The sequence below is a fragment of the Caretta caretta genome, chromosome 5, assembly GCF_965140235.1.
Source record: "Caretta caretta isolate rCarCar2 chromosome 5, rCarCar1.hap1, whole genome shotgun sequence".
Lineage (NCBI taxonomy): Eukaryota > Metazoa > Chordata > Testudines > Cheloniidae > Caretta > Caretta caretta.
The window spans coordinates 13,038,480-13,062,012 of record NC_134210.1 but is presented as its reverse complement, the minus strand read 5'-3'; the positions used below and the strand labels follow the sequence as shown (position 1 = coordinate 13,062,012).

At 46.1% G+C, this 23,533-nt stretch overlaps 2 protein-coding genes across 5 annotated transcripts in view; both read left to right on the top strand.

Moving 5' to 3' along the window:
• Positions 1 to 21,012, top strand: part of PSTPIP2 (proline-serine-threonine phosphatase interacting protein 2) — a 53,294-nt gene extending 32,282 nt beyond the window's left edge. Inside the window, exons 1-12 of one of the 2 annotated variants that reach the window (XM_075128347.1) lie at positions 2,082 to 2,388; positions 5,131 to 5,237; positions 6,741 to 6,803; positions 7,414 to 7,512; positions 8,248 to 8,293; positions 9,321 to 9,400; positions 12,006 to 12,104; positions 12,543 to 12,639; positions 13,035 to 13,119; positions 13,810 to 13,844; positions 14,493 to 14,550; positions 15,130 to 21,012. In XM_075128347.1, the coding sequence (XP_074984448.1) occupies positions 2,280 to 2,388; positions 5,131 to 5,237; positions 6,741 to 6,803; positions 7,414 to 7,512; positions 8,248 to 8,293; positions 9,321 to 9,400; positions 12,006 to 12,104; positions 12,543 to 12,639; positions 13,035 to 13,119; positions 13,810 to 13,844; positions 14,493 to 14,542 (870 nt within the window). In that variant the 5' untranslated portion in view covers positions 2,082 to 2,279 and the 3' untranslated portion in view covers positions 14,543 to 14,550; positions 15,130 to 21,012. Of the gene's footprint in view, positions 1 to 2,081; positions 2,389 to 5,130; positions 5,238 to 6,740; positions 6,804 to 7,413; positions 7,513 to 8,247; positions 8,294 to 9,320; positions 9,401 to 12,005; positions 12,105 to 12,542; positions 12,640 to 13,034; positions 13,120 to 13,809; positions 13,845 to 14,492; positions 14,551 to 15,129 lie in introns of those variants that run through there. The other variant, XM_048851040.2, reaches the window with a different exon arrangement.
• A 753-nt stretch (positions 21,013 to 21,765) lies between these two features.
• The window catches only part of EPG5 (ectopic P-granules 5 autophagy tethering factor), an 83,238-nt gene continuing 81,470 nt past the window's right edge, over positions 21,766 to 23,533 (top strand). For all 3 annotated transcript variants that reach the window (XM_048849598.2, XM_048849597.2, XM_048849600.2), the window contains exon 1: positions 21,766 to 21,901. In XM_048849598.2, the coding sequence (XP_048705555.2) occupies positions 21,839 to 21,901 (63 nt within the window). In that variant the 5' untranslated portion in view covers positions 21,766 to 21,838. The remainder of the gene's footprint in view (positions 21,902 to 23,533) is intronic.

The window sequence follows — 23,533 nt, the reverse complement described above, 5'->3', positions numbered from 1 at the left end:
GGGCATCCCTGCAAAATGTAATTTGCATTATACTTACTGGATCCCTGAGAAGCTAACCATCTAAATAGATCAGATGAAGTAGTGGGGGGAAGAGCAGGGATGTGACAGAAAGCAAACTGCCTTGGCAGTGTGGTTTAGCACACGCCCTGTTTGTACTTTTGATTTGTCTAATGTCTTTGATGGGAATGCTGGGATTCTAAGAAGGGATTTGGAGGAGAGATATTGGTGCTATGTTCAAAGTGTCTCCACTTTCACCTTCTGTTCAGCTTCATGTCTCGTCCTGGTTTGGAGTATTTACATTTGTGGATGTGCTTGGTTGTTCCATTGTGGCCCAAATATTTTATGTCTTTCTCCAGCCTGCAGCTAACCCGTATCATCCTGTATGTAACAGCTCATTGTATTGCTTAGTGTGGTGGTGGAAAGAGAGAACCTGCTTACTGTGGTGGTTAATTTTTAACACTAGAGAAAAAACTGATCTGATATGAGAAGAAGAGCTCTGTGTAAGCCCCAGAGCTTGTCTCTCTCACCAGCAGACGCTGGCCCAGTAAAAGATATTACCTCACCCACCTTGTCTCTCTTCTAGCCCTGTTGGTCCCAGGACACAACAACACTGCATGCTCTGATAGGAAACATTTCTTTCGCATATCAAAGAGACTAGTTAGACTACAGCGAGGTGCTGATTGGAAATTTTCTGAGGAAACCAAAGTTTAGTTGGAAAATGACAAATCAGCAGACTGCAGTGTTTAACCAATCCTATTACAGGTTACATGAAACTTTCATAGGGACACAGGCAGCTTTCTACTGGAAACCTGCCTGCTTTCCTGGTGGGCTGCTGGGAAGCCCTTGTTCCAGGGCCCACAGCTCTAGGACAGTCCCACCACGCAGCCTGCTTGGGGCCTACTTGGCTCCGCGCTATGCAACAGAGACTCAGGCAGCCTTGTGAGCGCTGGCTGGAGCCAGGGACTCCAGGGTCCCCGCTGTGGAGTGGGGAGATAAGAACTCAAGAGCCTGAGCTCCAGCTGCTGCTCTGGGGCAGCCCCACCATGTCAGGCCTTCCAGCCTCCCTGCTTGGAGCCAGGAATCTGAAAACCCCTGGTGCTGTGGCTCTAGCAGCCGTGTGGCTCCCAGCTCCACAGCGAGGAGCCTGGAAGCCCTGAGAACCATGGCTCTAGGTGGGGCTCATCAGGGCTTCTAGGCTTCCTGCTACAGACCTGGGAGTCTGCAATTCCTGGAACGAACTTCCGGTGTCTGTGGCTCTGGGGCAGATGGCCCGGGCTGGGGAGCCCTGGGCTTCCAGACTCCTGGGCCAGCTGGCTCCCTGGGCTGCCCTCCCTGAATAGCAGAAATGTCCATTTCACCTGTTTTGTATCCAAAAGGCCACATTTCAGTGTTTGCCAGATGCAGGTTTTTGTGGTTTGTCAGTTAACAAAATATATCAGTAAATTTCAAATCAGAGAGAAACCAACTTCCCAAATACCAAAATTTTTTGTGAGCTAAAAACCCCGAGTTTTGGCCAGCTCTCATGCTGTATACTTTTAAGTTATTTTCCTTGTGTGTGTGTCCAATGGGCCTGTTTGGCCTTCCACTTATAATCGTATAAAATCAGGGGTAACTCCATCAACTTCAGTTATGTTACACCAGTGGGAAAAATGGAATGACAGCGTGGAGAATGGAACAGTAAAGTGATTGGGTCCTACAGGAAGGTTTTTGGTGTACTTCATGCTGCTCTGTTCTAAGCACATGCTGACCACTACTGGAGAGCTTGGAAGTCTCTTTCTTTGTCTCTTAAAAACAGTTGAGGTTAATGAGAAGTAACTGGCTTGATAGAGCCACTAATGCAGCCTTGGGGTCCTAATGTGCATTTTAAAACAGGCTGGCACTAGGTGGACAGTGCAGTTATTTTCGTGATAACTGTTTCTTTCCTGGCAGATAATCTGAAAGGGAGGAAGCTGATTGCGCAAGAATAGCAGTGCTGGGATTTCAACACCCACGCACGACATTGTTGGAAGTGAGAGAGGCTGAGAAGAATGTGACAACACAATAACATTGCCGGAAATCTGTGGTGCTCTAGGAACGGCACACTTGTCACTATTCTGCACGCCGCAGTCACTCGGCGTGTCATGGCATCTGTAGGGCTAGAACTACAAGCAAGCTGGTGTCCGTTAGAGCAGGGCAGGGAAAGGCAATTCCGTTTTGTGGGAGATTTTTGATATTTCGAAACTTGCTTCTGGATCCGAATGAAACCAAAAGAGAAATTTTGAAATTTGCTGCCAAACGGAATGGAGCCCCAGCTTCCCGGCAGTCTGCCTGGCGGGCTGCCAACCTTGGAGGCTGAGTCTACCAGCTGGGCTGCAGAGGAGCCAGATGGGGAAGCTGGCAGGAAATCAGGCAGGTTTCTGTTGTAACTTTGTTGAAATCGTTCTGTGTCTGTGAAACATTTAGCTAAATCTTCAAATTCTGATGGAAAAAAATGTTTTGTCAGCCTTTTCCTGACGAGCTCTCCTGCATAGAGACTAGGACCCTACCAAATTCAGGGTCCATTTTGGTCAATTTCACAGCTGGAAGGTTTTAAAATTGGTCAGTTTCACATTTTCAGATGTATACATCTGAAATTTCGTGGTGTTGTAAAGGTGGGGTTCCTGACTGAGAAAGAGGTTATGGTGGGTGGTGGTCACAAAGCTTATGGGGGAGGGGGGGTCACAGGATTGCCACCCTCACTTCTGTGCTGCCTTCAGAGCTGGGCTCGGAAGGTACAGCCACAGAGCTTTCTGCAGCCAGGGGAGGTACCCAGAGGTAGGTCTGATCTCCCCCCGAGAGCGGCCATGCAGGGGAAGAGAAAGTCCCATTCCTCTCCAGGCCGGTGGACTAGTAGCTGGACCCTGTTGAACAGTAGGAGACCCTGGCTGGGGCGCCCCCAGGCCTGTCTCTCCTCCGCCCCTCCAATAGCTAGATTTCATGGGGAAGGTCTGATTTCACGGTCTATGACGTGTTTTTCACGGCTGTGAATTTGGTAGGGCCCTACCGATGACACACAGATGCACAATTCCGATTACATCCAATAGAGGACAGTGGTGCACACAAGCCCGAGCCAGCTCATTGTAATGTCTTGGTAGAGGCTAGTGCTGCGGTCATGGCAAGTGCTGGCCTTTCAACATTTTCCTGTTTTTTGAACTGCACAGGGCGCAAAATCGAGCGGGGCAGCAATTCACTTGAAAACATTTAAATCAAATTATGTCAGTTAAAACCCAGCCTTTGTGGTACACCCTGTGTTGTTTTATTCAGTCTAAAGCAGGGATACGCAGACCTCAGTGGACCAGGAGCCAAATTAGTGATCAATATTGCCCAAAAGAGCCACAGTCGTGTGAATTCATTGTTTCATTTACTCTTGTACTATTCATATTTAAACAGTACGACAGGGAAATATTTAGTTTATATAGAGATATTTATTCTCACAGCAAATAAGTTGATAACTTAGTGCAAGTTAATAAATTAATTGGTTTAATGACATAGTAAAAGCATCCTGATTGGTTAATAATTAAATCACACAGTGATTTAATATCATATGTTGCAAAGAGCCGCAGGAGACACATTAAAGAGCCACTGGCGGCTTATGAGGCGCAGCTTGAGTATCAGTCTTCCCCTGACTTCCCACAAAACTCTGCCAGCCCACCTGGATCCTGACCCGTTGCGTCCCCTACTCTTCCAGGCCTGGAAGTCTTGAACAGAAGCTGTCAATTGTCTGAGTTCTGGGTGTAGTTCTATATAGTGCCTTGTGGGATGAAACAAAACTTTCATCTGTAAACCAGGTGGCCTCTAACCCCAGGCAAGGCCAGTACCCAGTCAAGGGGGTTCATAGGAAAATGAAACCAATCTTGAGTCTTTTCTTTTCTGATTCAGGGTCCATCAATGGGAGATGTGGGTGCTCAAAACTTGTGAGAATCAGGTGCTAGGTGTTTCAAATTGGGCCCTCCAAATCCATGGACACAGCACTAAAGGGCTTGTGTTCACTGCACCTTGAGGTATAACTCAAGTGTTGCCCCTAACTGGACTCCTGTTCATAGACAGAAATCTCTAGCTGAGTTAGGTGGTGCCATTTAGCTGGCCTGTGAGAGGGCGTGGGGTGAAGCTTGAGTAATGTAGTGGGGACACAGCTACTGGCTACAGCTCAATTTTTAGTACAGCTTATCACTCTGCTAATGCAATCGCTCTGCACTGTTAATCAGATCTCGAGTGTTGTTTCGCAGTGTGTGGGTGCTCTTGCTTGAGCTAGGCTAACTTGAGAGGTGTAACTCAAGCTAACTGTTGCTGTTATCTAAATCTAGTCCTTCACCTGTCCCTGTGCCTCCGTTTATCTATCTGTACAGTGGGCGTAATAGGCTGACCTACCTCACAGGGGTGTTTTTAGGGTTTGATGCCTATGAAGCATGATGGAGCTAGAGCTGGGCAAATAACTGATTTTTCAGTCGGTTGGCAGTTCCAAAAAAACAAAAAAAATTCAGACCGAATCTGAAAATTTCCTCCCCAAAAGTCAGCAAATCGAAAAAGTCCACAAAAATGTCACTGTGGGTTGAACTAAATGTTTTGTTCAACCCAGAATGAACTGGTTCATTTCCGGGCACCCTGTCCACATAAAAGCACAGGAAACAAAGGGTTAGATTCACCAAACAACTTGCCCATTGGCCAGGTTGGAACAGGGATACAAACTTGGGTCTCACAGGTAAGTGCTCTAACCACCAGCTGTTGAGTTAGTCTCACTTTCTCTCTCTCTCTCTTTCTCTGGCTGAGTGACTATTCATGTATTTTATACACAGTTACAGTTTCAACAGAGGAGACTGAGAAACCCCCACACTAGGCTCTCCCATACCCAGTAGTTGGGGCACTCGCCTACAATGTGGGAGAGCTAAATTAAAATCTCTTCTCCACATCAGGCAGAGGGCGGGATTTGAAACTGTCTCCCACATCCCAGGTGATTGCCATTTGCCTGAAGAACTTCGCCTGGCTCTAGTTGAAACTCTCAGAGAAGGTGTTTTAGAAATGCTGACTAGAGTTATGAGTTAGATAACACAAGTGACTCCAGTCAAGACGGTCTTTGTGAGCATGTGGGTTTTGTTTGTTTTTTTTCACTTGCAGAGGTAGATGGTGTAGGGCAGAGTCACATCCAGCTGGCCCAGACCCTCCGGGAAGAGGCTAGGAAGATGGAGGACTTCAGGGAAAAGCAAAAACTTCATCAGAAAAAGGTCGGGAATTTGGGAAGGCGTCACGTGGTTCTGTGAGCTGGAATCTGGCCAGAATGCCAGGATTAAAACCTTGACTTCAAATGGCGCTGTGGGATCTGTGAGGACCCCAAATGGCCAGCTCTTTAGCTTTGGGCCTGGGCCTGGGAGCTGTGAAAGAGCCCAGGCTTTACTGGAAGTCTGCAAGTGTGCTAAGTGTATATGCCGGATGCTGGGTAGGGGTTTTCTTTCTCTGTCCCGCCCTTTCCCTCGCCCATGAACTCCCTGCTGCTCCGGGAAGTCCAGAGTTCATTCCTAAATGCTGTAACTGCACCAGACTGCATCAGTGCAGTGATTTACAACTTCCTCATTCAAGCTGCCTGTGTTTGCCTTTGGGTTCCTACGCTTCTTTTTCGGAAAAATAGATCATTTTTGTATTTTCTTCCCATCGAAAGCTGCGCCCGGGGCCTTTCTGCTCCCTGAACTTCACATCTTGACAAGTGATCTTTACAACATACAATTGCTTTTAATGGGGCAGCTGTGGTCTATGGCCCGGTTTTCAGACACACACAGTATCCAGTAGTTGCCTTTGTTCTCACTGTGGGCTGGATTGCATCTGAAAATCAAGCTCTGACTGGGTTGTATTATGTACAGGATCCAGGAAAGCTGGGTTCTATTCCTGACTCTTTCCTGTTGGACTTTGGGCCAAGCCACTTAACTCCTCTGTGCTGTAGTTTGCCCTCTGTCTGTAAAAGGAAGGGTAACAATAGTCCATCAGTAGTTAAAGTTGTACAGTTTATACCAAACAGGAAGGAGAGGACTCACCGATGTTGCCAGACCTCATGAATAGGGCCCTACCAAATTCACGGTCCATGTTGGTCAATTTCATAGTCACAGGATTTAAAAAAATCATAAATGTATTGATTTTTTTTAGCTGTTTAAATCTGAAATTTCATGCTGCTGTAATTGCAGGAAACCTGACCCAAAAAGGAGTTGTGCGGGAGGAGGGAGAGGGTTGAAGTACAGTTACCCTTATTTCTCCGCTGCTGCTGGCGGCAGTGCGGCCTTCAGAGCTGGGCAGCTGGAGAGTGGCGGCTGCTGGCCAGGAGCCCAGCTCTGAAGGCAGCTCAGAAGTAAGGGTGGCAATACCGTGACCCCCCTCAAATAACCTTGTGACCCCCCCACCCCGCAACTCCTTGTGAAATCCTTATAGTATAGGGTAAAAGCACACAAAAGACCAGATTTCACGGGGGTGAGACCAAATTTCATGGTCTGTGACACATTTTTCCTGGCCATGAATTTGGTAGGGCCCTAGTCATGAAGGGTGTCGGTCATGTGATGCAATATATCGTTATGAGATTTGCTGGTCTTGCATTGCTGAGATGATGTCACACACACACAAGACAGGACTTGAACTGGGAACCTATCAAGGTGACCGTCTTAGTTGCTAAGCTCCTTGGCAGCTTTCGTCCTTGCAGCGCTTCTGGCGTGGATGGTGCACTAATGCAGGTGTTGTTCCCTTCACAGATAGAGCTTGTAATGGAGGCTATTCATAAAAACAGGAATTTGCAGTATAAGAAAACAGTGGAGGTAAGTGGCCCCTATCATCTGGTTCTTACCGGCCATAGATCTGTAACATGCAGTCACATTAGAAATATAACACTGTCCATGTTACCTACAATAGTTTTGTATTTGCATGGTTAAACAGAGGTAATGGTATTTGCATGAGCACACGCCCTGTGTCCAAGCCCTGAAGCTGACTAAGCCACCAAATCTTTTCATTGTCTTTGTATTTACTGTATTTTTGTTCTGCACCTGGCGAGTGTCATCCAGACCAGGAGCTACAGAGCAAATGCAAAGAATGTGGGAGGAAATGAATGTGGGACCAGCTGTGTTATGCAGGCTGTGATAAGGGTGATCAAATCTCATGCTTCAGGGCATAAACTGATCTCGGGTCAGGAAGGAAAGGTGTCCTTACATATGCAGCATTGCACAGTTGGCTGCCTTCATTTGAGGGGCTTGTCTTCCTCTGAAGCATCAGATGTTGGTGGCCACCAGAGGCAGGATACTGAACTGAAGTTCCAATAATGTATGTGGCAGATCCTATAGAATCCTTAACGTGCATGCAGGATTTGATCCAACAGTTGAGTGTGTGTTGTGTTGCATTTCCAACTGGCTTACATACCTACCTCTCTCCTAGGCAAAGAGGCTGTACGAGCAGCGATGCAGGGATAAAGATGAAGCGGAACAGGCCGTGCACCGCAATGCAAATCTTGTAACACAAAGGCAACAAGAAAAGGTAACACAGGGAGGGTGAAAGGAAGACAGTTTTCCTGTTCTGCTTTAGGTACTGTTCAACAACTAAATCACCTCCAGGAAAAAATACCATTAAGAACATAAAACAGCCATATTGGGTCAGACCAATGGTCCATCTAGCTCAGTGCCCTGTCTTCCGACAGTGGCCAATGCCAGGTGCCCCAGAGGGAGTGAACAGCACAGGTAATCATCAAGTGATCCCTTCACTCATTCCCAGGCTCTTGCAAACAGAGGCTAGGTACACCATCCCTGCCCATCCTGGCTAATAGCCATTGATGGACCTATCCTCTACTAATTTATCTAGTTCTTTTTTTAACCATGTTATAGTAATTTTAAAACTAAAGATAGTGGCTACAGTTTCTAAGAAACCTGCCAAACCGGGACCCTGACCCTGCTGTTGGATTTACACAGGAGAGCCTCCTTTCACTGCCCGGAGGCTCTGGTAGTGGAAGCGCCAGGAGTTCAGAGGTGGTTCTGGCTACTTGGTAGCTGGCTGGAGGCCTGTCAGTTGACAGCCAGCATGGAAGACCTCAACCACTAGTGAGGAATCATTGACACAGAGCTTGGGGGGAAAAAAATCTGGGTTGGTGGTTTGACTTCACCCTCTGGTTAAGGATGGATTTGCGGGATAGAAATGAGGTCCAACCTTACTTTCTCTGCAGTGTTTTTAGGTTGAGCTGCTGTCTCACAATGACCCCTTTATCTTTCTGTTTTTCAGCTGTTTGTAAAGTTGGCTCAGAGCAAGTCAGTTCTGGAAGATTCTGGTGAGTGCTGATAACGTGGAGTATCTGTTACATTTGGAGGGGCTGGGACATGCTGGGAGCGGCAGGTAGGGGATGGGATGGAGGGGAACCCATTACACAAGTGCTCTATTCGGGGTGACTGGCATAGACCTCCCTTTCCTAAAACAGTGGGTTGCACAGTTATACGCTGGATAAATTTGCCCCAGGGAGTCAAATGTTATGTCTTGATGGCTCATTGTCTCCTTGTGATGAGACAATGTCCCAGCTAGAGCTGGTTGGAAATGTTTAGTTGAAACTTTTTTTGATGGAAAATGCCTTTTTTGTCATACTGGGAATAATTTTGGAATAACAGTTGTATTCGACTGAGACAAATATTTCAGCAGAAAAAAATATTTTGAAATAAAAATATTTCCATTTTGGAATATGCTTGTCTTGGAAAATGTCAAGAGTTTCTTGTTTGTGCGGCATTGTCTGGACTAGAACTGGCTGCAACTTGGAATTCCTGGTTTGCAAAACATTTCAACACCTCAGAATTTCTTTTTGTTCTGATTCAAAATGAAAACAGATATTTTTGAAATTTCCCACCAAATGGAATTTCTCAAAAGTTTCAGTTTTGGGAATTTTTTGTTTTGAAATTTCGTTATTTCATTTTGGGATTTCAAAATATCGTTTTGAATATTTTGATAGCGTTATTTCATGACACGTCAGTGAAAGTCGTGCTTAATGTTCACTACAACTGCTGTCATGTCATGATATGATATGTGATTGAAATATTCTATTTTTCTTTTAACAATTAAGAGCAGCTGCTACCTAGAACTGATTGAAATAGCTTCGCTTTTCTAGGTGAAAGTGTCTCTGTGTTATAATTTACAAAATTTGATCCTTTTGAAATGAGTTCAAAACTCATTTCACGTGCTCTAGACCCAAATTAAACCCAGAGTCCAAAATATTCTGATCACAGTGTTTAGAATTGTTTACCTGAGCCTTTCATGCATCCAGACCTGTGTGTTGTACATGTGACCAAATTGCTGTTGGATTTCCCTATCAGACAGGCTATATCAGCTGAATGTTGGTTCGCTTGAGAGGATCAGGGAAGAATGGCAGAATGAACACACCAAAGCCTGCGAGGTAACACACCAAAGCCTGCCATCCATCCTAGAGATAATGAAGGGTTTTAATGCTGCAACACTCTGTCTTTGAGGTTGGGATTTCATTTCCTTCGCTGCCAATGCTAGTGAGGGACCACAGTTGGCCTCTTCTGTTTCCTTAGTGGTTAAACTTCAAGACACTTCCCAATTTAACTTGCATGTCCCTGACTCTTGGTTTCTGGATACAAAGCCCCGGAATTTGGCATTTAAAAGTAGGGAAATATATTGGAAAGCCTTCAAGTGTCAGCATGCAAAATAGTGGCAATTTTGTGCGCTGGCGTCTTTGTATGTAAAGTGCTGCCATCTACTGGATGGAATCTTAGATTATTTAATACAATAATGGACAGGCTCAGGGAGATTAAGATTTGCCTTTATTACTTTATTCCTCTGGTGTCAAGCTTCAGAGGGGTAGCCATGTTAGTCTGGATCTGTAAAAGCGGCAAAGAGTCCTGTGGCACCTTATAGACTAACAGACGTATTGGAGCATAAGCTTTTGTGGGTGAATACCCACTGCATCGAAAGCTCATGCTCCAGTACGTCTGTTAGTCTATAAGGCGCCACAGGACTCTTTAAAAAGAAAAGGAGTACTTGTGGCACCTTAGAGACTAACCAATTTATTTGAGCATAAGCTTTCGTGAGCTACAGCTCACTTCATCGGATGCATGACAGGACTCTTTGCCACTTTTATTTCTCGGAGCAGCCCATAAACTCTTTCCCTATTCTATTCAAAGAAATGAGCTGCATGGTATTATTGTTGTAACCTTTGTACTTTCCCTGAGGCTTGATGGCACTCCTTGTCAGGTCATATCTTACCTTATCCTGCAAACCCTCTCAGCCAGGGATGTTTGGCCTCTTTCTCCTCTCAATTAGACTGGTATAAAACCAGGAGTAGCTCCTACACCAGCATGACACATGTGTCAATGAGAGGAGAATCAGGCCCTTTGCCTGTAAAGCACCACATGCATTTACGATGAGAAAGAGATGGATGGCACCAGACCGAGACTCGCATCTAAGTTCTACCCCCAATTCAGCCAAGAACTCCGTGCATCATCTTGGGCAAATCTTGAGGTTTCCGACACACTTATGAGCCTGTCACGTTGCTTAAGCATCAGTATTTTGCATTGGTGACACTGCTGTTCCAGACAGAGCAGCTGGGTTCTGTTCCCTTCTCTGCCACTGGCCTGCTGGGTAACCTCGGGCACGTCATGCCATTGCTCTGTGCCTCAGTTTCCCATCTGTAAAATAGGGATGATCCCATCTGTAAAATAGGGATGATACTCATGCCCTTTGTAAAGTGCTCTGACATCTCTGGATTAAAAAGGGCTCCAAAAGGGTGGCACTGTCATAAGTTCAGCTCAGCCCATGCCCCAGCGCTGGCTCCTTCCGAAAATATTGCTGCTCGTTCTTCCATTTTGCTTTGGTTTCTTAAAATGAAATGACCTGCCTGTGTGTGCTTTGCCCATCCAAACCTTGCAATGGCTCTGTGTAACGAAAACCCGTCCGCTGGTAGTGAGGGGTGGGAAACAAAGATTCACTTCCTCAAATCAGTCAGGTTGTGTTGATTAGGCCTGCCACGTATGGAAGTTCTGATGCAGGTCCATTACAAAAGGTCCTGCTGATCAAATGTGTGCTCTAGGTGAGAGTTTACTTGTTCTCAGTGGAAATGTGAAAAGGGCTCTTCCTGATGGAATGAATACATATTGAAGGGCAGACTTCAGAAGGTTTGGGCTCTGAGGAGCATCCAGACAGTTCCATCCTATCGGAACGATCCAAATGTTGGTGTGGGTCTGGGTGTAAGGATGAGAGGAGTGGCCTCGGATCACTAAATCAAGCGGTGACCAAACAGTGCATTGGCTAGCTGGCTTGCCTCCCCACCGTCCGCAGGTGTCAGCTTCTGGGGTCAGTCCTCCCGCCATGGTGCAGCAGGACCCAATAACCTGACTGAGCTTCCCTTTTAAGTTTTGGCCATGTGATGTGGCAGGCAGGATGATCTCACTTAAGGTGGGGTGTGTGTGGATGAGATGGGGCTGGAGGGAAAGTTGAAGACCCATTTTGAAGGAAAGGGGTCCTTTCAGAAAACGTGCAAACCCTGATGGAGCAGAATGCCGGGACCAGCTGGACCTGGTGGCTCCTGCCTTGATGCAGGCTTCTGTTTATAATCTCATGTAGTGGTGTAAAATACACAATAAAAAGGCATCAGTTCATTGTTGCTGGCTGTTAATCTATTTTTCTCATAAAGAATAAAGGATGGTAGCAGTTAGAGATGGAAAAGACTCATTAGACCAAGTCTAGCCCCGTACGAAGGTAGGAAAGACTCCCCCAGAGAGGGGGAGATTAAGGCCAAAATGCCAAGAAGTGGTGAAGTTAGACCCAAGGTCAGGTCATTGCTTAGAACATCTGAAAACAGGACAAGCAAAGCACTAGCATGGGTCCAATATGGCTCAAACCTGTATTGGCAGGGAGGTCACCTAGGTGTTGTATGTCTTCTCCTTCTCTAACTTCCATGATTAATCCCAGCTGGCTGGGACCGTGGCTGTTAGTTATTCTGTTAACATACCCTGACTTGCCTCCCTGTATCTCTTCAGTTCTTTGAGACCCAGGAGTCTGAACGGATAAACTACTTCCGCAATGCGCTGTGGCTGCACCTTAATCAGCTCTCTCAGGAGTGCGTCCAGAGTGATGAGGTAGGCCTGAAAAAACCAAGGCCCTCCAACCCTTTTATTTGCCGAGCAGAAGGGAAGTTTCCTCACTCGCATTGCACTGTCTTCACTGCTATTGTTATCTGTGCTTGCTCTATTCAAGCTAGCTCGGGTAGGGTGGTCTGCGCGCAGCTTTTGCTTTCTTGATATTCTCATGGGTAATCCAGCAGATAGCAATAACGAACACCCCGTCAATAGTGTGGAACAGGATTTGAAACCCTGGCTCCAATGAAGTCAATGGCAAGAGCTCCCGTTGCTTTTATTGCGGCCAAGACTTGCACCCCTTGCCTCTTGTACTATTGACACTTATTTTGCTGATGCAAATTGTATCCTTTCTCCTTCAAGAAAGACGAATGAATTTTTGTTTCTGCACTTTATGCTTTTAAAAGAAAACACCTTTTTTTTTGTTTGTTCTTTTTATAGAGGTACGAAGAAACCCGTAGGAGTCTAGAAATGTGCAGCATCGAGAAGGATATCGAATTTTTTGTAAATTTCCGTAAAACAGGAAATGTGCCCCCAGGTAACTGCTTGATGTATGCTTTCTAAGCAGCGTGGCCATCAGCATTCCATACAGCTTCTCGGCTCTAGCAAGGGTCTGGGTTTTATTAAACAAAGCTTGGTGCAGAAAGCAAGCATGCTTGATGGTTCTGCTTCTGTGTTGGTCTCAAAATGAAGCCTGTTTCTAGAGTGGCATCCTTGCACCAGGATAGCAGGCAATTGCCACCAGACCCTGAAGAGAACTCAAACCTCATTTCTGTAGACTTTGGTTTCTAAAAATACAGTTTTTTCAGCGTGGAAGGGATGGAGCTGAAGAAGAAATAGGATCTCCTGTTGTGCAGATGTGATGCTGTACATTGCATGCCAACCACTCACAAAAACATTTTTTACAGCTGACTTGTATTTCCATGCCCCCAGCTCCTGTGGTCTATGAAAATTACTATAGCACACAAAGAAATGCAACTTCAGCAAGAAATCAGGCCCCAGCACCTGGGATAGGGAGGTAAGAATAAACAAACCCAACACAAACCAAATAATAAAAGGAATGGCCTGGCTATTGGGAACCTATAGGTTAAAAATGAGTTTTGCTTCTTTAAGTCTTTCGGAACTGTTTGGCTCTTAGGCTGTTTCAGGGTCCCATAAAAGTTGGTGGGGGTTGGGGTATGTGGTCAGCAGGGAGGCAGGGCAGGTTGGGAATTTTGCCTGGATTGAGTCCCCCTCTGTACCAGGAAACCCTTGGAGATCTTGGGCACTGGTTTGCCACCTCCTTTGCTCCCTAGCCCATCCCTGCTGCTGGAAACCTTCCTTCATTCCTTGCATGGCTCCCTTCTCCCCATTTTTGTCTGCGGAGAGCTGGATCATCTAAGAACACATGCCCACGTGGGCAGAGGAGAGAATCTAAATCGGATGCACTGGGAGAGCAAGGGAATCTGCTGACCAAAGAGGGGAGTTGGACTACGGATGCGGGATGGGTCTTCTGTGGGGAGAGAAGGATTTGAGAGCACCCTTGTCATCACTGAAGGCTAATGTCCATGGCTGCTATGCAATAAGAGTCCGTCACAATAATGACTACCTGATGGCTTGCGTTGGAATACTGAACTGCCTAAATGATGGCACATTTGTTTCATAATATGAAACAATCAGATCATTTAGCAACAAGGAGACAAGTGTTGTCTTATTTGTTTTTGTGCAGGAGGGGGCCGTTACCAATCCCTGCAAGTGGGCCCGGTGAGTTACACCAAGTCATTCTAGAAATCACACATTTTTAAGCATTTTTATGTGCAATCTTCTTTTGTATTTCAATTTTGCAGGTGTTGCAGGTTCTGTCTGTAATTCCACTGCCATGTAAATATTGGTGGTCTTGCCTGATTCTCATATTCCCCTGATCATTCTAGCCATTGATATGTTGTTCTTGGCACCTGTAAGCTTCTGTTAGAAATAGAGGGTGACATCATGGCTCCATTGAAGTCAATTGGAATTTTGTCACTGATTTCAATGGGGCCAGGAGTTCACCGAGCAAGAGGTTCAAACCAAAGTCCTGGTTATGGACAGTCCTGAACTTTGAGAAAGGCAAGACCTGGACCTGAAGGCTGCAGCCTGGGGTCTTCTCTACTTGGAAAGCATTGATTTTTATTATTTGCAGTGTGGCCCAGTAGATAGTGGACTTGGACTTAGAAGACCTGGGTTCTGTTCTTGGCTCTGCCACTTACTTATTGGGTGACCTAGATCAAGCACTTTATCTCTGTCTGCTTCTATTTCCCCATCTGTAAAAATGGGGATAATGTTATCCACCTCTTTTGTAAAGTGCTCTGAGCTTTATGGATGAAAAGTGCTATGTAACAGCTACGTGTTACTATTGTGATCTCTATATTACAGGTGACCCTGATTATGCTACGATTGATGGTTACAGTTTAATACATCACTAGCATGAGCCGTAAGTATTTTCATTCTGAAAAGGAATTACTTGGGGCCGGCGTTAGTCACACCAGTGAGGTGTAGGGTCTAGTCCTCACCGGCATGCTGCACACTAACTGCCCTGTGGAGACCCTGCTAGTGTGCACTCCGAGGTCCCTAGTGCGTGTTAATGTAGTCTGGTTTCAAACAGTACTATGTCAGTGCTCACTAGGGAACTTTTAGTGCGTGTCAGCAAGGTCCACACGGCCCAGTTAGTGCATGTCACACTAGTGCGGACTGACACGCGGCACAGAGAAAGCGCAAGAAACAGTTATATATTTAGGAGAGACGGTTAGGAAAGAGAACTATAGGCTGAAAATCTGGGAAAACTTCCCAAAGGTGAGATTGCATAGGTTGTGGAATAGTCTCCCATGGGAAGAATTGGAGGTCCCATATTTGATATTTTAAAAGCACAGTGCTGTGGTGGAACAGTCCTGCATAGGTTGGGAGGGGGACTGGATGATCTAGCTGGCTACTTTTCCTCCCATCATTACATTTGATTCTGTCTACGTTTCTTTCACTGAAATATTGACTCTTACAATTCCATCCTCTTCTCCAGGGTCTCAAAGCTGCTTGCCCAGTAGTGCCACTGAGTGCAAGAAATGAGTCGTCTGATCCACCCATCAGAGACCGTGTATTCAGTTGCAATTCCAGCATCGGGCACAGTGATACAGCATGGAACTGTTTCTTCTTTTAAAAAATATTTTGAAACTCTAGGGTAATTATTTAGTATGTTCTGAGGATCCACACAAGATCCAACAAGGTCCCTCTTCCTTCATGGCGACAAACTACATGGACTGATGTCCTATTTTCAAGGTCAGCAAGGAGGACATTGAATCTTTGAATAATATTCGCTGATCCAATGGAATCTCTCCTAACAATAAGAGACACTTGTGTTCTGGTATTGGTGAGAATTCTTTGTGATGTGCAAACCTCAACATCCATGTGGAAGACTCTAAAGGATTTTAAAAAAAGGAATTTCTTCTCACCATGACGACTGAGAATTCACATGTGCCACTGCAGTGCTGCCAATGGGAATCATGTGCAGTGCGTTGGGCATGCTGGGGCGTGCGCATAGCACACAGGTCAAAGTATGGGTTTGGTCTGTTATGCTGGATTTTCACCAGGGTGATTAAGATCATAGCCTAGCCCTAATTGTGGAGTGCTCATTAGACTGCTTACTCATGGCAATGCTGAGAGTTAGAACTCGAGGGGGTATTTATATGGCTGTACTGTGCATTTGCTCCAGGCTACGCAAGTGATGTTGGGAGAAGTTGATTTATATCCTGTCTCTATCTAGCATGCTTCAGGAGCCTCTATGGATTACACGAATGGTCCGTTGACTTCAATATGGGTTCTGACGAGAGGAAGGTGAACAAGTTATGGCCCTTCAGTAGTTACCTCCCTCCCTTCCCTGGTTCTGCTGTGGCATAGCAGTACAATACAGAGCCATCCTTGCAGGTCCAGGCTGGTGACCCCTCCATTCTTCTTGAATAACTGGAGGACATGAGCTGACTGTCTGGAGAGGTACATCCGCAAGGCAGGGCTTGCCACCGTTCAGCTACCCGCCACTTAGCCTACTCTCGACAGATTCTGCAAACTCCAATCAGGTTAATCTGTGTGAGCAGCTGGACTCTTGGGTATATTTTTTGACCAGGACCCAGAGTCAGAACCTCGTGAGGTTTTGGCCATTGGAGGCAACAATTCAGGGACGTTGTCAGCTGCTTCTTCTATCTTTTGCGTTCCACTGTCCAATACGCTTGAAAATAAAAGAAATAATATTTTCTTTCGCCCCATGCATCTGAAGAAGTGAGGTTTTTACCCACGAAAGCTTATGCTCAAATAAATAAATCTGTTAGTCTTTAAGGTGCCACCGGACTCCTTACTATTTTCTTATTGGCTTTTCCTGTCTCCATTTAGCAAACCTTCCTCTCCCCCGCCCATTTCTTGGGGGTCTAATCCTGCTCCCATTGAAGTCAATGGCAGAATTCCCATTTGTTATAGTGTTGTGGGGTCTGGCTCTTTTGTTTCTAATAAAGCACAAACTAACTTGGTTACTGTTGTTGGCCTAGAGCTGCAAAACTCATTTCCGAACCAGAACTTCCCCAGCTTTTATGTCCATCTCCATTGGCTGTTACCTGTCAGGTGCACAGACACTGATGAAGTCTGCCCATTTGTGTGTAGCTCTCAGTGCGAGGGTGTACAGGTTTTAATGTCTTGCTCTAGAGCAACAGGGATGATTCTGCATCAAATTGTGCCTGAGCTATGCGTGATTTGTACAAACCTAGGGAATGTCGCTTTGTTCCCTTGTGTGGGAAAGACCCCAATTTGATAAGTGAGATTTGAATTCTTCCCTGCTACATTTGAATGACCTGTACGAAATGCACAATTCGAGGAATATGTTGTCTTATAAAAAAAGACCCTTAAATATCCCAATATAATTTTATATTGTAGATTATTTTTAATCTCTCTCAATATAGATATAGATATATATTTTAGATTTGTGGCTTGCATACTGAACATGTAATTATATATGCTCTAAAATAGACTTCAGTGTGGGGGGTGACTGCTCCTCCCACATGCAAAGGCCTGGACAGACTGGTTGTAGCCACAAGTACAGCGTGCAGGCAGGAGGCGTTGAAGATTAGAGCTCAGCTACGGCACCTTTTCCCTGATCTAACCTCTCTCTGCTCTGCCACTCCCAGCCCTCCCTTTGGATCTCAGTCCTACACTGCAGCCCACTACTCTTTCAAATCTCTCCCCCCAAAGAGTTCTGTCGATGCTTCCCAACACTCTCGATCTGAAGAATTAATTGAACGCTGGTCCTTGTAGCATGTAAGTGCTGGCCTGTATTCCGCTTCTGCTGGGCCTTTGATGCAAACTTGCTAATGCAGCGCAACGTGGTCCCCAACCTTTCTGTTGCAATAGCATATTCGTGTTCCCAGAAGAGTGTGGCGGGCGCCGGACGACCAGCCGCCGAAATGCCACCGAGAAGCAGCGGTGCTTCTTGGCGTTGTCGCTTCTGGGCAGCATTTCGGCGGCTGGTTCCCATGGGCACCGCGTTGGGGACCACTATGCTAGTCCAGTCCTGGGTCTCCAACAGCATCCTGCCAATGCACCTCAATGCTCAGCTTGAGCTTGCTGGGGTATGGACTTGTGCTTTTCCTCCCGTTCTGGAGTGTGTAGCCTCTAGCACATATACTGTGTCTATTCCAGTGCAAGACACCTACGGATGTATGGAACTTCATTGACTGGATCTCCATATATAATGGCCCATTGGGCAGACTCTGTTTTTCTCTTGCCTCAGATTGGAGGGGAGTGGAGGTGGGAAACTGATCCCACGGGTTCCTGTAAATGCAAGGGAAGCCCTGACTTTAATGTGGTTGAAAATGCTGATGTAACACTCGTTGAATTTAAACAGTGGTTCTCACTCTCTTTTCCATCCTAGGCCCCCTTCCCATCTAGCTGAAATCCCGACCCATTTAGAAACATGGGAAAGATGGGGTGATTGTGATCCCTGTGATCCCAACACTTGTTTGTGACAGTCCCTATCCCTGTTCTAGTAGTTGCAACTCCCAAGATGAGAACCCCTTATTTAAAAGATGCCAGAAGCTGATCAAGCCTGGATTTCATTTGTAAATCCAGACCACAGAGCATTAAAAGAGCAAACAGGTAAAGTGCAGATGAGAAAATCCTTCATTGTTTTGTGGACACCAGAACAGTTGATACCACCTGGTGATACCACCTGGCCCTTATATGGTGCTTTTTCATCATTTGTTCTCAAAGTGCTTAACAAAGGAGATAAATAAATTGGTTAGTCTCTAAGGTGCCACAAGTACTCCTTTTCTTTTTGCGAATACAGACTAACACGGCTGTTACTCTGAAAGGAGATCAGTATAATTATTCCCATTTGACAGGTGGGGAAACAGGCATAGCAACTTGATCTGTCACCAAGCAAGTCAGTGGTAGAGACAGGACTAGAATCTAGGTCTCCTGAGTCCCAGTCCTGCATTCTCTCCACGAGGCCACACAGCCTCAGTGTGTGAGAGAGTTAGCATTGGTACAGAGCCTTTTTGAGTAGTGACCAAATGTTACTTCCATCTGAGAGCTGTAGAAAGAGAATTGACCCTAGATCTACAGCTAGGGCCTTTCATTAGAGATTACTGGGATGGCAGTATAGTAAGGTCAGGACCATAGTATAAGAACTAGTACTCATGAGCATATTGGACAAGAAGCTCCTTTTCTCTGTTGGGATTTCCAGGCTGACTCAGGGCAGTAGATGGTCTTATTTTGTTTCTTGCCTACAAAAACTGCTACTCAACAACTTTCAAAGTGGTGCACTGCGGTTTAGGCACATGACTCGCAATAATTGTAATGGAAGTCATGCAGCTAACCCCACATGCCTCACTTGAAAAATGGAGGGGTTAAAATGCAGCCCCATATCAGTTGTCCAAGAGTGAGGATCCTATCTCAGTCCTGAGAGTAGGGACTGCGATTATTTCCTTATTTAGTTGACTGAAATAAATACACCAGGACCCCAATTTATAAGTGCTTTTCGAAAGGATCTTTTTAGTTCAGAGTGTAGTTAATCACAGGGCAATGCCATGAACATTTGAAATGTGGATTGCTTCACTGTATTTTCCCTCTGATTTAAAGAAGCCAGTCCTGAAAGTGAAAGCAAAAAGTACGAGTATTCTGCCGAGCCACTCTTAAAGAGAAAGAAAGCAAGCTGCCACCAAAAATCAAGGTTCTTCTCCGAGTTGTGTCCTAGAGAGTGTCTAAAAGCACTTCAAAATCAATAGGTCAGTACTCCCTAGATAAAAGAGGAAGGTTTGAAACCACAAGCAACGCAATATTGAGTTGTTTTTCAGGACGTGAATTAGGATGGTGGTAGGCGTGTGGAAATACTTTCATTTCTAGCCTGACATTTTCAGTTTCTAAAGGAATTTGAAAAGGCAGATTGTTTCAAACTGTAAAATGTTAATGATAAAAATGACAAGTGTGGTCAGTGGCTATTGTAAAAGCTTTTTATTATTGTGATTAGAGCAATAGTATGTAAGAGTTGAGGTAAATTTGGAATATACCTGAATTTATTAAGAGTTTAGCACAACTGAGCTAAAGTGAAACTTCACAAGCAAGTGGTACAAGGGAGCTTTCAATCTGGAGCCGCAGAACTCCATCAACCAACACCCCCCCATCCCTGTAGCTGCAGAGTTACAAGTGATACATCACCAGAAAAAACAATGACGAGTCCTTGTGGGACCTTAGAGAATAACAAATTTATTTGGGCATAAGCTTTCGTGGGCTAAACCCCATTTCATCAGATGCATGGAGTAGAAAATATAGTAGGGAGGTATAAATACACAGCATATGAAAAGATGGGAGTCACCAGAAAAAACTCTCATTGAATGTTTGTTTCCAAAGCATGAGATTTGCTAGCTGCTTTTGGAAACCGTAACTTTTCTACACATTAAACCTCCTGTGAATATCCTGCTGTATTTCTCTGTGCACTTGCAGCGCAGAGATTGCTGCATTCTATGTTAAAGCTGTTAACTGAATGAAAAGAGAATTTGAGCTAATTTGGAAATTAAGTGCAAAACTCTTTCTTATCTGCACTGGAAATTGCGATTGCATCTTTGTTACTCATTGTGTGAACTGTTATTGACACCACTAGACTTGCCAATGTTGTAGCCAATACAACAGAGCCCTGAGGGCAGGTAAGTGATCTGTAGTGTGACTTAGATGGAGGGAACATTAGTTAGTGGCAATAAGAATTTTAAGATAGCTAAACTGTTGTGGTACAGAAGAGGACATCAGTTAATGTGTCACAAAGATATCACTCACCACTGCAGTAAAGGCGAGGGAAAAAAAGCTTGAAGTAAGTTAGTGGAAGTTATTTTTGCTTATGTTCGCCTATCTGTAATGGGCTTTCTAACCAGGATTTTAACCTTGTGTCCATAGACCTTCCTGCACATTTTAGCAACCATGCATGCACAGTTTAATCTGTGTCTGAACACCATGTGGTAGGTCAGTGTGGCTAGATCCAACGCTGTTGGAATGCTGGGGTTGTGAGAGAGGGGAAATGTGCCGTCCAGTGACAACACAACGACATACTGTCTCGTTGCTTGTAAAACACAGCAGAACTGTTGGTTTGCAGAGAGCCTTACAAAATACTTGTCCAGAACTGATTTTTGTTAATAGAAAACGAATGAGTTTTGACTGGTAAATTATCTGTGTGATGAGTTTTGTCTGTGCTGAGTAAGATGTGCAGTGCTATGGATGAAAACAATGAAATGAAAACAAATGGGCTGCTTCGTCATGAACTGTGCATTTTATTGGATTGTTTTTGTAAACTTGTAATGATTTGTTTGTCATGTAAATTAAGATCTAGCAGTTCCCTGCTATCATTTTTCGGAATAGTTAATAAAATGGTCATGATACAGGTCTGTGTGAAGTTGTTCATCTCTGATCAAGGTGATCAAAGCTCCTTTGGTCCAGTGGAACCCCCTGTCAGCTTGGCCGTGTGTGCTGTTGCAGGGCAGGGTGTATTTGGAGTTGCCTGGGTTAGTGTTCGGGGTAATATGCCTGGCACTGCTTCTGGCATGTGTTGACGGTGGCGTGACCAGGCTATCGGTGTTGGCGGTGTGTGAGGTGGCTGGCGGGTATCCACGAGAAGCGCTGGGGTGGCTGAGGGGCTGACGGGGATGACACGGACAGGTGCGGTGGTGGGTGGAAGTGATGGGGTGGATGTCACGTTGGGGAGCTCCAGAGCAGGGGCTGGGAATGGGATATCACGGGGGTGGCCGTAGCAGCGGGGATGGGACGGGCAGGGGTAGGCAGGGTGGGTATCAGTGGTGGGGGGTGGCTGAGATGGGTGGGGATGGCAGAGGTGTGGCTGGGCCCTAGAGAGGGTGGGGCTGGCTGGGCAGCTGGCCCTGGCAGGTGTGGGGAGGGCAATGGCACTGGGTGCCCAAGGGGCCAGAGGTGGGCCCCGGCAGGGGGGGCTGGCCCTGGCAGGGGGGGGCTAGCCGCGCCGGCTGAGCTAGCTCTCAGCGGTCTGGCTTTGCGCCCTGCCGCTGCCTTGTGCGGCACTAGGGGGCGCCGCGGCCGAGCCGCGTTCCGTCCTGGAGAACGAAAATGTCCCTCCTCGCGTTCCATAGCCACCGCGGCGCTGATGGGCTGGGCCCGGGGTGGAGAGGCCGGTCATGTGATTTCGCCCCTGCCCGGCGCTTCCGGTGTGAGCTGCGGGAGCGAGGCGGCCGCCGGGGATGGCGGAGGCCGTGAGACCCCCGCGCAGGGAGCGCCCCAAGCCCGGCAGGGGCAAGGCCAAGGTACGGGGCGGGGCGCGGCGGGCGGGCGGGGACCCTCGGCCACCCCCGCTCCCCGGGCCGCGCCCGGCTCCGCACGGGACGGGACGGGACGGGAGGGAGGCGCCTGGTCCCGGTCGTGAGGGGGGCTGGAGCTCGCTCCCGGAGCTGGTCCCCCAGGGGCCGGGCCTGGCGGGAGAGGGGAGCACAGCGCGGGCGTGTCCCCGCGGGAGCTGACTCGGCCCCCCGGAGCTCCAGAGCCGCCCTGTGCTCCGCCTTCGCTCCCGCCGGCCCGCCCGCTGCCGCCTGGGCTGCGCGTTGCGGGGCAGGGGCTGCCACTGGCGGGGTCTGCCTGGGGCCTGGCGGGCCTCTGGGCGCTGCCTTCGCTGGTACTGTTTTATTCTAGTTAAACATGGCTCGACCCTCGTCCCTGTGACTGGGTCTAGCCGCTGATCCTCTCCGGTGCGATCCCCCCGGTGCGTGTCCTGGTTCCCATCGCAAGTGACGGGATTCACTCCGTCATTACAAATAACACCCCTCGCCCGCGGGCACCACTTGTCACCTGGCTTTGCCGTAGCATCTTGGGTCTCCTGCAGACTTCGAGCCTCTTTCCTCCCCGATTTAAATAGCAGCCTGCTTTAGTCACCGAAGGAACTGTCCCGTCATTCCTGCTGAAAGCAATTGGAACTTCTTATATTAATGATTGGGTTGCTGGTATTTCGATCAAATTATAACGAGGCTTCGATTAATCGGGGATTGAATTAAAGGAAATTTATTTTTGTTTAGCAAACTGATACATAGACAGGAATTATGTCAGTCAGCTCTGGGGTGGAGCATTGTAACTACTTAATTGTGTATAGCATTAAAACTAGGGCTGTCGATGAATCGCAGTTAACTCATGTGATTAATTCAAAAAAATTCATCGAGATTAATCGCAGTTTTAATCACACTGTTAAACAATAGAATACCAATTTAAGTTATTAAATATTTTTGGATGTTTTACTACATTTTCAAATATATTTCAATTACAACACAGAATACAAAGTGTACATTGCTCACTTTATATTATTTTTATTACAAATATTTGCACTGTAAAAATGATAAAGAAATAGTATTTTTCAGTTCGTCTCATGCAAGTACTGTAGTGCAATCTCTTTATCATGAAAGTGCAGTTTACAAATGTAGATTTTTTTTTTGTTACATAACTGCACTCAAAAAAAAAAACTGTAAAATTTTAGAGCCTACAAGTTCACTCAGTCCTACTACTTGTTCTACCAATCGCTAAGACAAACAAGTTCGTTTACATTTACGGGAGATAATGCTGCCTGCTTCTTATTTACAATGTCACCAGAAAGTGAGAACAGGTGTTTACATGGGACTTTTGTAGCTGACATTGCAAGATATTTACGTTCCAGATACGTTAAACATTCGTACGCCCCTTCAGGCTTCAGCCACAATTCCAGAGGACATGCTTCCATGCTGATAACGCTCATTTAAAAAAATGTGTTAATTAAATTTGTGACTGAACTCCTTTGGGGAGAATTGTATGTCTCCGGTTCTGTTTTACCCACATTCTGCCATATATTTCATGTTATAATAGTCTTGGATGATGATGTACACTTTGTATTCTGTGTTGTAATTGAAATCATTATATTT